Below are 13,643 nucleotides of genomic sequence, written 5' to 3'. Positions count from 1 at the left end.
TAGTGGTTACACCGGCCCTGTTTGGAGGGTGAGGTACAGAAAAATTGAAACTACTCCCATGCAGTAAGACTTAGGACCTGATTCTTCACCCACTGATGTCAATAGCAAAACCTTAAGTGACTTCTTTGGGGGCATGATGGTGACCTTAGACTCTGATGAATCTGGAACTGACTATGAATGATCCACTGATGTGGGGACTTCCACAGTTTTGAAAGGGAAAACCCTGAAGGATTTTTATGGCTGGGCACAAAAACCCATTAAGAACTTATTGGGGCTGGGTTTGGATCTGCAGTTTCCAAAGGGATTTCCACCCACGATCTCTCCTCCACCCCCTTCCACAGCCACGGTGCTGACAGGTGAGAACTTGATATAGGATCTCTATGTCCTTCCATGCCTCTTGTTTAATCTCATCGCTTTACCTGAGATATTTTGCCCCAGCCCAGGACAACGCCTTGCTCCAGCACCCCAGCCCCACACCCTGGAGCCCGGCTCCAGTGTTCAGCTCCCCAAGCCCAGATCCCGGCTCTCAGCCTTTTGCACCCATTTCCCGCCTAAATCACTTGCCGAGGTCCCCCCTTAACCCCACCCTTCACCCCCAAGCTCTCGGCCTCCAACCCTCCTGGCCTCTCCCCCCCTCCCCCGCGGGGCCTCAGCTCCCAGCCCCTGCGGCCTCGCCCGCCCACTCCCTTGGCGCTGGCTATTGTTGTACCTCTCTCGGGTCCACATTTGTCCTTCCCCTGCCCAGCTTCTAAAAATACGCTACGCAGTGAGCAGCCTGGGAGCGCGCCCTGCCCTGGCCCCCGCGGGCGCTCGGCTCCCCCCACCCAGCCCAGCCCGGGCGCAGGGGACCCCCGTCCCCCGGCTCACCTGCTGCTGGCGGCTAGGAAGTTGAAGAGGTACGTGACGGGGATGGCGGTGAGGGACAGGACGAAGACCCCGGTGGCAGCCGAGGCGCTCATCCCAGCAGCGGCCGCAGCTGCTCCGCTCACAGGGCGCTTGGCATGGTCGGAGACACTGGCCCGGCTCAGCGGTTCTCCCCGCCCGAGCGCCGCTCTCTGCCCCTTAGACCTGCCTTCCGCGGCTCAGCCCGGCTGCCCCGCTCATCCCCCGCGTCGCTGGCAGGCTGCGCGCCGCAAAGGTTAACGCGCCCCCCCCCCCCGCAGCTCCCTCCGCCCCCCCGCGGCAGAAACCGGAGCCCCCCGTTGTTTTTCCAGCAGCAGTGACGGGACTGACAACTGCGGCTGCCTCGCTTCATTCCACAGCCGCCCGCCCGGGACCTCTCCCCTCCCTCCGCCCGCAGCCAGCGGCATGAGAGCTATTGTGGCCTGGCTGGCCCGAGCGAGCCAAGAGCCAGTCATCACCCCCTGCTGCTGCACATGGTCCCAGGCGGCAGGGAGGCCGGGCTCTGGGGGATCGGGGCGGGGAAGCCTGGAAAAGTCACTTCTCTTTATCGTCCCAGGCTAGCTGCCCTTGCAAACTACTGCGGGGCGTTATTAGCTCAGTGGACCGGAGCAAGGCGTCCCCAACGGGGCAGTGAGCGTGCAAGGCAGTTGTTCCAGCTGTAGTGGTTAAAGAGAGAGAGAGCCACTTAGAACAGAGCCCTCTTCCCCTTCTCCCCATGTTTGTAACAATAGGTATAGCAATCTTTTCACTTTTTTTTTTTTAAAACAAAATGTGAGTAAAACCAGACTTGGGCTTGGGCTTCAGCAGTATTCTCGTTGTAGCGCTGAATACACGAAACCCACAAACAAGCTCTCTCACTGGACTAGAAACAAAAGTGAAACCGACTTGGCTGTCTTCTTCCAGCAAGTTGAGTGAAGCACACAAAGTCAAAGGGACTAGGCAATTATATTGAAAGGCGGCATAATTAAAACTGGTAAGGAATATTCTGTCCAGGGGATATTTAGCCTGTGGAACTCATTGCCACTAGAAGTCACTGAAGCCAAGAGCTTCGCAGGATTCAAGAAGGGATCATGGGAAGGTTATATAGATTATCACCAGAGTTATAATAGCAAGGATAAAAAAAACCAAACCCAAAATTCTTGGGGAGGGGGTGTTTTGTTTTGAAGAGATCTATAAATCCTCATATTTCAGGATATATAGCAATCGCTAGTAATGGGATAAGGAGGAAACTTTTCCTGTGAGTAGGTTATTTCATAACTGTATCATGCAGGATTTTCTGCATTTTCCTCTGAAGCAGCCATGTTGGTAAGAGGATAAGTGACTAGATTGGCTACTGGTCTGATCCAGTCTGGCAATTCTTATGTTCAACAAATGGCAAGAATGGTGAAAAGTAAATGAGAGTTCTAAAATTCTTTATGCTTTAGCAATCAACCATCTTATTAGGCAAAATAGATATGGAAATTTATATTTAGAATTGTTTTATAACCTGATACTTTCCCTTTAAGTGTGGAAAACTTGTTTTAAATGAAATATATTTAGTTTGTCCCAAAATAAAGTAATGCATAAGCCAGAAAATACTTGTACATGCATGAGAAACTTCAGCCACATAAAAGTTCTCAAAGCTGCAAACCAAGGCAAAGGGTGAGTGATAACATATATAGCAAATTAACTGTTCAAAGGAAAATATTATTGCCTAAGGTCCTTCACCAAAAGTTCTTACGCAAAGTAAGCAGTCATGGGATAAGAGGCAAGGTCTTGTCATGGATCAGTAACTGGTTAAAAGAAAGGAAACAAAGAGTAGAAATAAATGGTCAGTTTTCACAGTGGAGGGAGGGGGGGTCCACCAAGGATCTGTACTGGGACCAGTGTTGTTCAACATAGTTATAAATTATCTAGAAAAAGGGATAGACAGTAAGGTGTCAAAGTTTGCAGATGGTACAAAATTACTAAAGATAGTTAAGTCCAAATCTGACTGTCAAGAGTTACAACGGGATCTTACAAAAGTTGGTAACTGGGCAATAAAGTGGCACATGAAATTCAGTGTTGATAAAGGCAAAGTAATGCACATTGGAAAACATAATCCCAACTATGCGTACAATATGATGGGGTCTAAATTAGCTGTTACCACTCAAGAAAGAGATCTTGGAGTCATCGTGGATAATTCTCTGAAAACATCTGCTCAATGTGCAGTGGCTGTCAAGAAAGTTAGCAGAATATTAGGAACCATTAAGAAAAAGATAGAAAATAAGACAGTAAATATCATAATAACTTTATATAAGTCCATGGTATGCCCACACCTTGAATACTGTGTGCTGGTAACCACATCTCAAAAAGACCTATTAGAACAGGAAAAAGTAGAGAGAAGGGCAACAAAAATGATTAGGGTTATGAAACAGCTTTCATATGAGGAGTGATTAAAAAGACTGGGAGTGTTCAATTTGGAAAAGAGACAACTAAAGGGGGATATGATAAAGGTCTATAAAATCATGAATGATGTGGAGAAAGTGAATAAGAAAGTGTTAATTACCCCTTCACAAAACACAAGAATGAGGTGTCATCCAATGAAATTAATAGGCAGCAGGTTTAAAACAAACATAAGGAAGTACTTCACACAATGCACAGTCAACCTGTGGAACTCATTGCCAAGGGATATTGTAAATTCCAAAGATATAACTGGTTTCAAAAAAAGAATTAGATATGTTCATGGAGGATAGGTCCATCAATGGCTATTAGTCAAGAGGGTCACGGACGCAACTGCATGCTCTGGGTTTCTTTAAACCTATGATTGCCAGAAGCTGGGACTAGACAACAAGGGGACAGATCACTCGATAATTGCTCTATCCTGTTCATTTCCTCTGAAGCATCTGGCATTGGCCACTGTCAGAAGACAGGATACTGGGCTAGATGGACCATTGGTCTGACCCAGTATGCCTATTCTTAGGTTCTTATGCTCTTAAGCTGTTGACCATTTAGGGCCAGAGAACAGATAGCTTTTTGAGGGTGAGAAGAATTTCTTTGGCTTTCACCATCATGTACAAATAAATCAATCTATAACTTTTTTATTTTAAATTGTGTGAATTTTGGTGGATGGGCTCGAGCCAGATTCAGTGCAGGCAAGAGTTCCCATCACTGCTCTGCCAAGGCAGCTTAATACTGTCATGGAACACCCCTTGCTGTTCCAGCCCTCTTCCAGCCCTTGAGCAGAAAGTCCCAATTATGGCAAACAGTGTGGTGAGCAAATATCCACTAAAGAGTAGGGAGCAGTTTCACTGCCTGTCTCTGTCTAGTAGCAGAAAATCCTCCCACAGTGTGGCTGCAGTAACCCAGACTGGCCACAGCTCCACTCAGCTGGGGCTGCACAATACAGTTACAGCAGGGCTGCCCAGGGAAACAGGATCCAGGAACCCAGGAGAGGCTCTGAATCAATACATCTTCCAAGGTAACCTCTTCTAGCAGATCTCCTGTGGCAGTAACTCTGCTTGTCTTCCCTGGAAAATCCTCCTTACCTATTATGAACAGCTGTATTGGGGAACAGCAGGACTGAGATTACACCAAACCATAACTAAGTTTATGTGAGGTGAGTATAGGCAGGCTCCAGTGAGGCTGTCTTCTTCTCCACTACCGCTCAGTTATTCTGCATCATGGCCCATTCCATTCTCTTGCATGTGCTCAACAATTTGTGTGTGCGGCTGTGAGGGACAGCAATGACCTAATGTTTTACACAGCTTCTTGTGACCCCAGACAAGTCTTGTCCTCGTTGCTAACAGAGTCTCCATCTCTATTTCTCTTTGCATGTCTTCCAGCCAGCTTATTGGCTCCCAATTCCATCCTCTACTGTGCACATTTCACTGATACTTCTCCCTTTCCCCTATATGCCCTATCACTCCACAAGATTGTGATCATTACTATTAATTATTATTTGCCAATACTCAAAAATGTGCTCAGTATTATACACAAGCCCTGAGATGCTTGCAGTTTGTATAGTCAGACAACCAATTCAGCCACACCCTGCGTGAGATCATGAAGGTTCTGTCTTAAAGTAGGGATTTGACATTCATTTGTATATGGGAAGGTGGCAGCATTTTACTGATCTGGATTAGTGTTTGTGGCCTTCACAGAAGACATGAGTTTTCATTTTGGATTTCAAAAAAGAGGGTGGGTACCTGGCACAGTGGAGTTGGAAATAAACTCTAGGTATAGAGGGGTGGCAGAGATGAATGCATGGAGATAAGAATGAAAGTGATGAAAGGAGTGGAGAAGTGGAAATTCCATCCCTTCTCCTGTTATTGGGAACTCCAACTGACTTCTCAACCACCATCAAACCAGCAGCTTCAAACAATCCAACCCGTCTCCAGTTACAGGACCTATTGCCATTGAGCTTTCCCCCTTTCCAATACTGCATTCCTTCTACTATTAAAAGAGCTCCACTTGTCATTTCCCATGGTCAAAGAACCTTCTGCCTCCAACATTCCATCCATTCTCCTCTCAAAGGGGCCCCCAGATGTCATGCCTAACAGGCAGAGACCATTCAAAGATTTCAACATCCCAGCCTTTGCTTTAGAGAGGCTCTCAAGGGTCATTCCCGCCAGCCACAGAACCTTCTGATTCCAATATATCATCCCTTCCCAAAATGTCCTGCCTCCTTGTTCAATCAAAACAGAGAGAATACCATTCACTGTATCCCCTGTTATATACGCTCCCACAACTCAGTGACATTGCATATACTCTATATACTAATGCCTCTTTTTCCAACCACTTGTCTCATTCTGACAACGTTTTCTCTCTGCCAAGCAGTAGCAGATGTCAAGGGTCTTGCAGGTTGACTTCTCAGTGCAGGAGAAATCAATGACATACAGTTTGGGCATAGTCCAAGTGTAATTAGCTTTACTTACACTATATGCACTAATCCTAGAACAGAGATACTGGCAATCCTTTCTTTTACACCCCTGACCATCTCTAAGGGAGCAACTTTGCCTCAAGACTTGGCTCTAATCAGAGACCAAGGCAGAAAGCAATTACTTTCTTGCCACTCACTCAGCAAACTCTGCCCAGAACCTTGTATACCCCTAAATTAACATGGGCACCCGCATTTCTTCCAAGATTTAAGAACTTGCTTGCACATGAAGAAAACAAACTTTGAAGACTATGTGTAATAGTGCCACCTGGTGACACGTGCAATAACAACATTTACTATATAAATAAAGGTAGGTTCACAGTCCATTTAACAGTCTAACTAGTACTCAGAATATTATATATGTGCAATGTTGGTGAGTTATTGTTGCCATGAGAATTGTAATCTTTCTATTTCTTGTCACTTATGCATTGAAATTTGTCATTTTAATGTTGCAAAATCATATTTGATTAATAAATAAATAGGAACTTTATCATTCAGCAGTTGGAATGCCACCACTTGTGGATGCTACACAATAACTGTTTGACTTTGCACATCAATGCTGCACAATAGCGTGTGTGTGTGGTGGGAGGGGAGGAAATTATCTTAGTATTTGGCCCTTTGTTGATCATGAAAGCAAGCAAGTGAGAATATGCAGATAATAAGAATAAGCAAAGTGATTCATAAGATTCCTTACACACCTCACTGCGGACCTATAACTGTCCTGAATCCAACCTATTCCACTGCTGAAGCTCTAGTGACTGGGAACCATACATTGCACAAAATCGTGCGATGTTGTAAATCCTGTCAAATGGAGCACCAGTTTTTGGAGAGGCAATGTGACATTGCACCGAGAGTCAGGAGACCTGTGTTCTATTTCCAGCTCCTCCAATGTCCTGCTGTGGACCTTTGGGTACCTCACTTCACTTGTCTGTGCATCTATTTTGCTTGCCTTTTAGATTGTAAACTCTTTGGGACATGGACTGTCTCTGTGCTAGGTACTATACATACACCTATTATAAATCTCAAGGCCCTGATTTTGGTAGTGGCATCTAAGTGATACTATAATGCAAATAACAACAGCATGATGTTTTTGTGATTGGACAAATGGGGCTAAAAATCCAGACTCTAAACTTATTTGCATAAGCATATGATCCAAAGACTTCAGAGGTGTTGTGAAAGACCATTAGCTCACTGTAACATGTAGTGTACAATGTGAACCAAAAGACATCTCATAAATTGATGACTTCCAAGAATCCACCATCATATTCAGGGGTATGCCTGAAACTCCAACAGTAGTGAGTAACTAGCAGCAGAAAACATAGATAGAAGCTCATAGTTTGCATAGAGACAGCCTATGCAAGACTGTCACTTGCTCGATCCATGCATTAGAGGCCAACATTTGATCCCATTTAAGCCAGTGACAAAAGTATCATTAATTTCAATGAGACCAGGATTTGGTCCTGTAGACACATTTTGGCAAATTTTACAGGGCTGTAATTCAATCTTTCAGGATTCTGTTGGCTCACAAGCCAATTGAATTTCATTTTCCAGTTTAGTGGTATCACCAAAACCTCTCAATGGAACTACAGCCCCATAATTCACAGTTGCTTGTTGTGTATGCTGTTTGTGCCACCTAGCCCTCCAGTTGTACTCAGTAACACAGGAGCAACATGCAAAGAGGAAGCAAACAATGATAAAAGTCCATTTCATTGTTAAACTGAATATCAATGATCCATGGATTTGAAGCATACATTAGAACATATTTATGGTAAGTAAACTTTAAAATTGTAAACATGAGTATTCTCACTGAAAACCAGAGTCTCAGAACTACACTCATCCAAGATGGGAAGGGAACAGATACATACCACGTGACCTACATATCTAACCACAATTAACTTTTTGTACTGATACTGTGCTTAGCGTTCTTCAAAACACAAAGATAAAATCAATCCCTGCCCCTAAGAGCTCTGAATCTCAGGCCCTGATTCTGTGTTTGTCTCTTGACAAGCAGAAGTCTTAGAATTCCACTAATTAATCTAGGCTCCATGCAGCTGCAGGGGGTTGCCTGCATGGACTCTTGTGGAAGAGCAGTGCCTAAGAGAAGAGAGGACACACAAAGAGTTCTAAAGGAAGGGATAACTTTATCATTTTTTAAAATTATTGTTATTGTAAACTCACAATTTGTGGAAATTGTGTAACGTAGGAGTTGTGACAGTGGCAACATGAGTGTCTTCCTTTGCCAGTTACAACAGTCACATCCATCAGATACATGGATGTTTATCAGCATCAAACTGAATATGAAAAGGAAAGGACTCCATCAAATGGTTCCAGATACTGACCTCCTTTGCAATTATACTGACCTCTTTTGTAAAGTGCTTTCAGCTCTACTGATGAACAGCACAGTATTAAAGCTAGGTTTATTATTATTATTCCTAACCAGGGAGCACAATAAGCTACAAATACATTATTTGCTATGAAGCATTCTCTCTGTTTTGGTAGTGGGGGAAGGATGCTGACTGCTTATCGGAACAATCTGTAATAATTTTAAAAATATGTGCCAGTTCCAAAACTCGCATCAGAACAGCAAACATTGACTGAGTACATGCCCACAAAATTGAACCCTTGTGGGGAAAGCAAGCAGTTGACAAGATCCGTAAGAGAGAAGAATAAAATAATTCCAGGAACAAATGGCTGAAAACAATACCCTGTTTCAGCAGAAACCTTCTGAGATCTCAGTTAAAGAGCTGGCCTTGACCTGCCAGTAAAGTGGAACAAGGCCACTTGGCAGACATCTTTGTGCTTCTGGTAGATCCCCAAGAATCGTGCTTATCTCAGGAATCTGTGAGGCATGAGAGCTGAATCCTCTGCTTCTTCTGTATCATGTGCAAATAGACCTCCTCCTTCACCCCAGCCCTGACAGGATTCAAAGGAAAGCCCATCATGGGAAAGTCCTACTGTGACACTCTGTATCTCAGGGGAACCCCCTGCACCCTGCACCCCCATGTTCATCCTAATAATATGATTGTGCGGTATCCAATGCAAAGTTTGTCATGTTGGGTGTCTTCGGAAAGCTCATGATGCACTGAGTATTGTTGTTATAATAATGTTATAGGTTGTAATTTCATAGGTTATGAGGCTGAAAATGTGTCCTCATGGCTTAAAACATGCCCAGGCAAAACTCTCCAGGAACAGAGTTTTTCTTTTATGTCATTTGACCAAATCTGACTTGTTGTGCTTTGACTTATAATCACTTAAAATCTATCTTTTGTAGTTAATAAATTTGTTTGTTTATTCTACCTGAAGCAGTGCATTTGGTTTGATGCATGTCAGAGACTCCCCTTGGGATAACAAGCCTGGTACATATCAATTTCTTTGTTAAATTCATGAACTCAAAAAAGCTTGCAGCGTCCAGCGTGCATAACTGGACAATGCAAGACGGAGGTTCCTAGGATTGTGTCTGGGACCAGAGATATTGTCTAGTGTAATTTGGTTGCACAATCCAAGCAGCGGCTGGCCAAAAGTGCTCACTCATGTGCTGGAAGCAGCTTACAGGCTAGAGGCTGTGAGTGAACAGCCCAGGAGTGGGGGTTCTCACGGCAGAGCAGGGTAAGGCTGGCTCCCAGAGTCGAGGACTGGAGTGACCTAGTGCATCACCGGTCCAGATAACAGCAGGGGAATGTCACGCCTACTCCCAATGGTTTCTTAAACAAGAAAGGCACCGTGGTCAGCCTGTGCTGGCTTAAGCTATTGTGCAAACTTCAGAAGCTTGTATCTCAAACTCTCTGCCACACTTTGACCTCCTGTATTGCTTGCTACTGATCAGCAAAACCTTCTCATCCATATGAACTTTGTAGTCTTTTTTCTGTAGCTGAGCCATTCCATATACATAATGAAATCAAATGAAAAGTTGCTCTTGGTCAATTAATACTGTATGTTTCATATAAACACTTTCCTCTTTATTAATTTATGTTGCACTTCCTAGATAGAAACTGAGTGTACTAAGAAAGCAAAGAACAGAAAAGGATTTAGTAACATTTACTTGTACCCCTTTTGGGAAGTGTGTTGTGTGTTATTTCTGATTTGTGCAGGATAAGTACAATCCCATGACATCACCTTTAAAAATGGCTGTGATCCACATGCTGCTACTGCCAAAGAAAACTGGCCAACATTTTTGAACCAGGGAGCTGGCACAAAGATTACATGGTAAAACAAATGTCTGATCCTCTGTGTTCACATACAGGAAAGCCAAGTTTGACAAAGACAGCTGTGATAACAGTTTTCTTTCTTAGCCCTGTGGATTGCTGCTGCATATACCTATGTTTTCTCTCCCTTTCTATGTCTCTTTTCCTTTGTTGTCTCCTGTGTATTTTTGTGATTTTATTTTCATTCTCATTCCTTTCTCCCCTCTCTTTTTCTCTATCAATTTTCTTTCCTTCTGTGTTTGTCTCAAAGTTATTTTCCCTTCTGTCTCTCCGGCACATCCTTCTCTCTCTCTCTCTGCAGTTACCCACCTTGTCTATGCTTCTCTATCTTCTAGCCCCATTTTTCTCTCCTTTCCCTCTGTCTCTTTACCCTAGTTCACTGCCTTATCTTTGCTTTCTCTTCTCCTCCCCCCCCCCTTTCTCCTCTCTTCCTGGTGCATAACTGGCAATTTGCATACATTTTACCAGGGAGAATTATTTTAATAAGCAGGAGGTCTGGAGGCCGCTAGGGCCCCCAGCTGATAGACAGTTTTGCAGGGGCTCTGGTGAATTTTAGGTTATTTTCTTTCTAAAAGGGAAGAGGGGAAAATAAAAATGCCCATAACCCCTCCCCCCAGTGATGCCCAGATTGCCTGTTGATTTGAAAAAGCATCCATGGAAAATAAAGTTTGGTCTCCTATATAGCCTCATTGCTCTCATTTGCAGCTTCTTTCTTTCTCTTCATGGTTTGTACCATCTCTCCATGGCAACTGACTCCTTTTCCTCCTTTAAATCTGGCTCTTGACTCCCACAAATGAATTGTCAAATAAGGGCACAGCATTGGTGCCTTCAGTTCCACTAGAATCATTCTGGTGGGATGGAGTGGGATAGTGGGGATCCTCACCCTCTTGATCTTTGGGGGCATACTCCTGTTAAAAGTTGCATTACAGCCCTACCACTACTCTAAGTGTAGCTGGGGACCTGTGTACATCCATGTCCATCCAGCTGCACCACAGATCAGGAGAAGCATAGAGGTGATGATTTCTCTAGCTGTATTCTCTTAAGTGAGTAGAGTGAATGCCTTTTGAAAATAGATCCCCTGTCCAGTGCTACTTCTGGCCAGTGACTGCTATGCTATTTCTCCTTGTTGTGTCCTTTCCTGCTTTTGCCTATCACATTGAAATTGCCTCTGCCTTTTCTAGGGTCTTCTGTTCACTGAAATAGTCCATTATTGCTCTGTCTTAGTTTTGTCCTAATTATAAACCTGCACACAGGACAGTGACATATTATTTTCCTCTGATAGGCACATGCTTCCACAAAGCCTGCCAAGCCATGAGAGATGATAAATGGCATCAAATGCCACAAGTAATTTAAGGTTTCAGAGTAACAGCCGTGTTAGTCTGTATTTGCAAAAAGAAAAGGAGTACTTGTGGCACCTTAGAGACTAACCAATTTATTTGAGCATAAGCTTTCGTATGCATCCGATGCTGTAGCTCAGGAAAGCTTATGCTCAAATAAATTGGTTAGTCTCTAAGGTGCCACAAGTAATTTAAGATTGCTGTTGTACTACAGCAAAACTCCAGCAGATGGCAAAAGGATCCAGGTTATTTCTCACCTGATACTTCTCTGCCAGACTATTGTGCTAATGATCTTGAATTAATATAGATTCTTCCGAACAATTTCTTCCATAGTCTTACTGATATACATCTTTCTAGTTGGGCATGTTGTAAAGGACATTTTATCTAACTGAATTTATGTGGGGAATGGTAGGTAGGCAGAATATAATTACCCCTCGCCTTCCTGTCCATTACAGCTGCATTGTGGCGTGCGGCTGCACTAGAGTACCGTGAGCACATGACATCAGATATTGACACTGAGAGTGTACCATTTTTTGTCTCCCAATCAAAACGTGCATTCCCTTTTTCATAGGCATAGGAGTAGTAAATTAAAAAGGAGGTGGTCTTTGTTTCAGAATTTGCTGCACCTCATCTTTCCACATCGCTGATCCAGGCGTTTCAGATCCTGTTGGATGATAGCTTCAGTGCCAAAATTTGCAACCCTCAGCTGTATTCACTGAATTTTAATTTCAGAAGTGCATAATCATTTCTATTTCATTATTTCAAAACTGCACATATGCAATATATTTTAAGTAAAATAGTTATTAAACTTAAAGTTTTATGTTGTTCGTCACAGGTACATTAAAATATTAATTTGGTAAACATTGATTTATATATCAACTGCAGAATTTCAATAAACTGCAAAAATATTTATCTTAAAATTATTAAACTGTAAATTTGAGTTTTTCAGTCCCATGTGTATTATGTTATACTTTCTATAGCTATCACAACTCTGTACACTTTGTGCAGTTGTGCTTTTCCCTCTTATTATTTAAGGTGATATTTTGAGTATTTCCCTCCAGAAGACAGGACACATGTGCCCAATTGCAGGAGTCATACACTAACTAAGGTTAGTTTCTGGAGCACCCTTAATGGCCTCCACTTAATATGTTTATATCAGTGATACAAGTTTATATCTTAGTCTCCTAACTCCAGAAATAATAGAAATAATACATGCAAACAAATAGGATGAGCACAATTTTAGTAGATTACAAGCTTTCTAATGACACCATACAAGGGGTATTTAGCATAAAGCATATTCCAGTTATGTCATATTCATAAGCATATTTCCATAAAGCATATGGAGTGCAACATCACAGTCATTTTAATTTATTAGTTATTCAAAAAACCATTTAACTTAATTCATACATGAGTATAAAATATTTTTTTTTTACTGAACATTGGCTAGAATTAATTTCTATGAATTTCACTTTCTAGGTGGCTATAACCTGTAATCACATTATGGCTCTACCAGATGTGTGTGAGGTATTTATTCGTGTGGTGATATTACCCAAGCCTGATCCTTATCCAGGTTTTTCCATGGTGTCTATATGTTACTGATCATGCTAGTTGTTTTTAATCTAGGAAGTCATTTTGTTTCCTTAACTGCTCTATTATATGGTGGGTGGGTGTGTATATACTCCTTTTTCCCTTTCTTACCATCAGCCTCTCCAACATTAGGAGAGATGTGTGTCAAATATTTCACTGAATCAAGTTTCTTTCAGCACCTCAATGCATCGTTTCAGATAGAGAAGGGCAGCCTCATCTGGGCTTTACACTACACTGTGCCTTTCACACACAGCTGTAAAGAGGGAATGCTGACATCGGGGCTTAAATTCTTATAGAGTATTTCCTAGAGCGCCCCCGCCCCCAGCATACTATCAAAAAAAAACCCTCCAGGAAGGTTGAAAATATTCCCCAAAGCTCCGCTGGGAACAGCTCCGACTGCATTTAAGCCCTGGCTGGGATGCACCATGCAGTGAGTAACGCAGCCCCTCGGCCACCTGCGCCGGTGCGCTCTACCCTGGCCACCACTGCCCAGCGCTCACCCCATACACAGTAACTTTTACACACTGTGCCCTTCTCTCTCCGGGGGTCTCTCGCCTCTGCCACCCCCTGGCAGCCCTCTCCCCCTGCTCAACACCCTCCTGCACCCTGTCCCTGACGTGGCCTGTCTGCCCCCTCCTTTCCCTCCAGCCACCTCTATTGCCCCTTTAGCCCCCGCACCCACGCTGCCCCCTCGCAGCTCCCACAGCAGCTCGTGAAGGC

General features: G+C 43.4%; 1 protein-coding gene across 6 annotated transcripts in view; it reads right to left on the bottom strand.

The window, feature by feature from the left end:
- The window catches only part of TM6SF1 (transmembrane 6 superfamily member 1), a 34,119-nt gene extending 32,375 nt beyond the window's left edge, over positions 1 to 1,744 (bottom strand). Inside the window, exon 1 of one of the 6 annotated variants that reach the window (XM_043523679.1) lies at positions 868 to 1,744. In XM_043523679.1, coding sequence (XP_043379614.1) covers positions 868 to 959 — 92 coding nt within the window. In that variant the 5' untranslated portion in view covers positions 960 to 1,744. Of the gene's footprint in view, positions 1 to 709; positions 732 to 867 lie in introns of those variants that run through there. The other 5 variants (XM_043523682.1, XM_037910582.2, XM_043523681.1 and 2 more) reach the window with 5 other exon arrangements.
- Positions 1,745 to 13,643: the final 11,899 nt, after the last annotated feature.

Source organism: Chelonia mydas, chromosome 10 (assembly GCF_015237465.2).
Source record: "Chelonia mydas isolate rCheMyd1 chromosome 10, rCheMyd1.pri.v2, whole genome shotgun sequence".
NCBI classification, from domain to species: Eukaryota; Metazoa; Chordata; order Testudines; family Cheloniidae; genus Chelonia; species Chelonia mydas.
The sequence above is the reverse complement of the archived record's forward strand: the minus strand, read 5'-3'. Positions and strand labels throughout refer to the sequence as shown.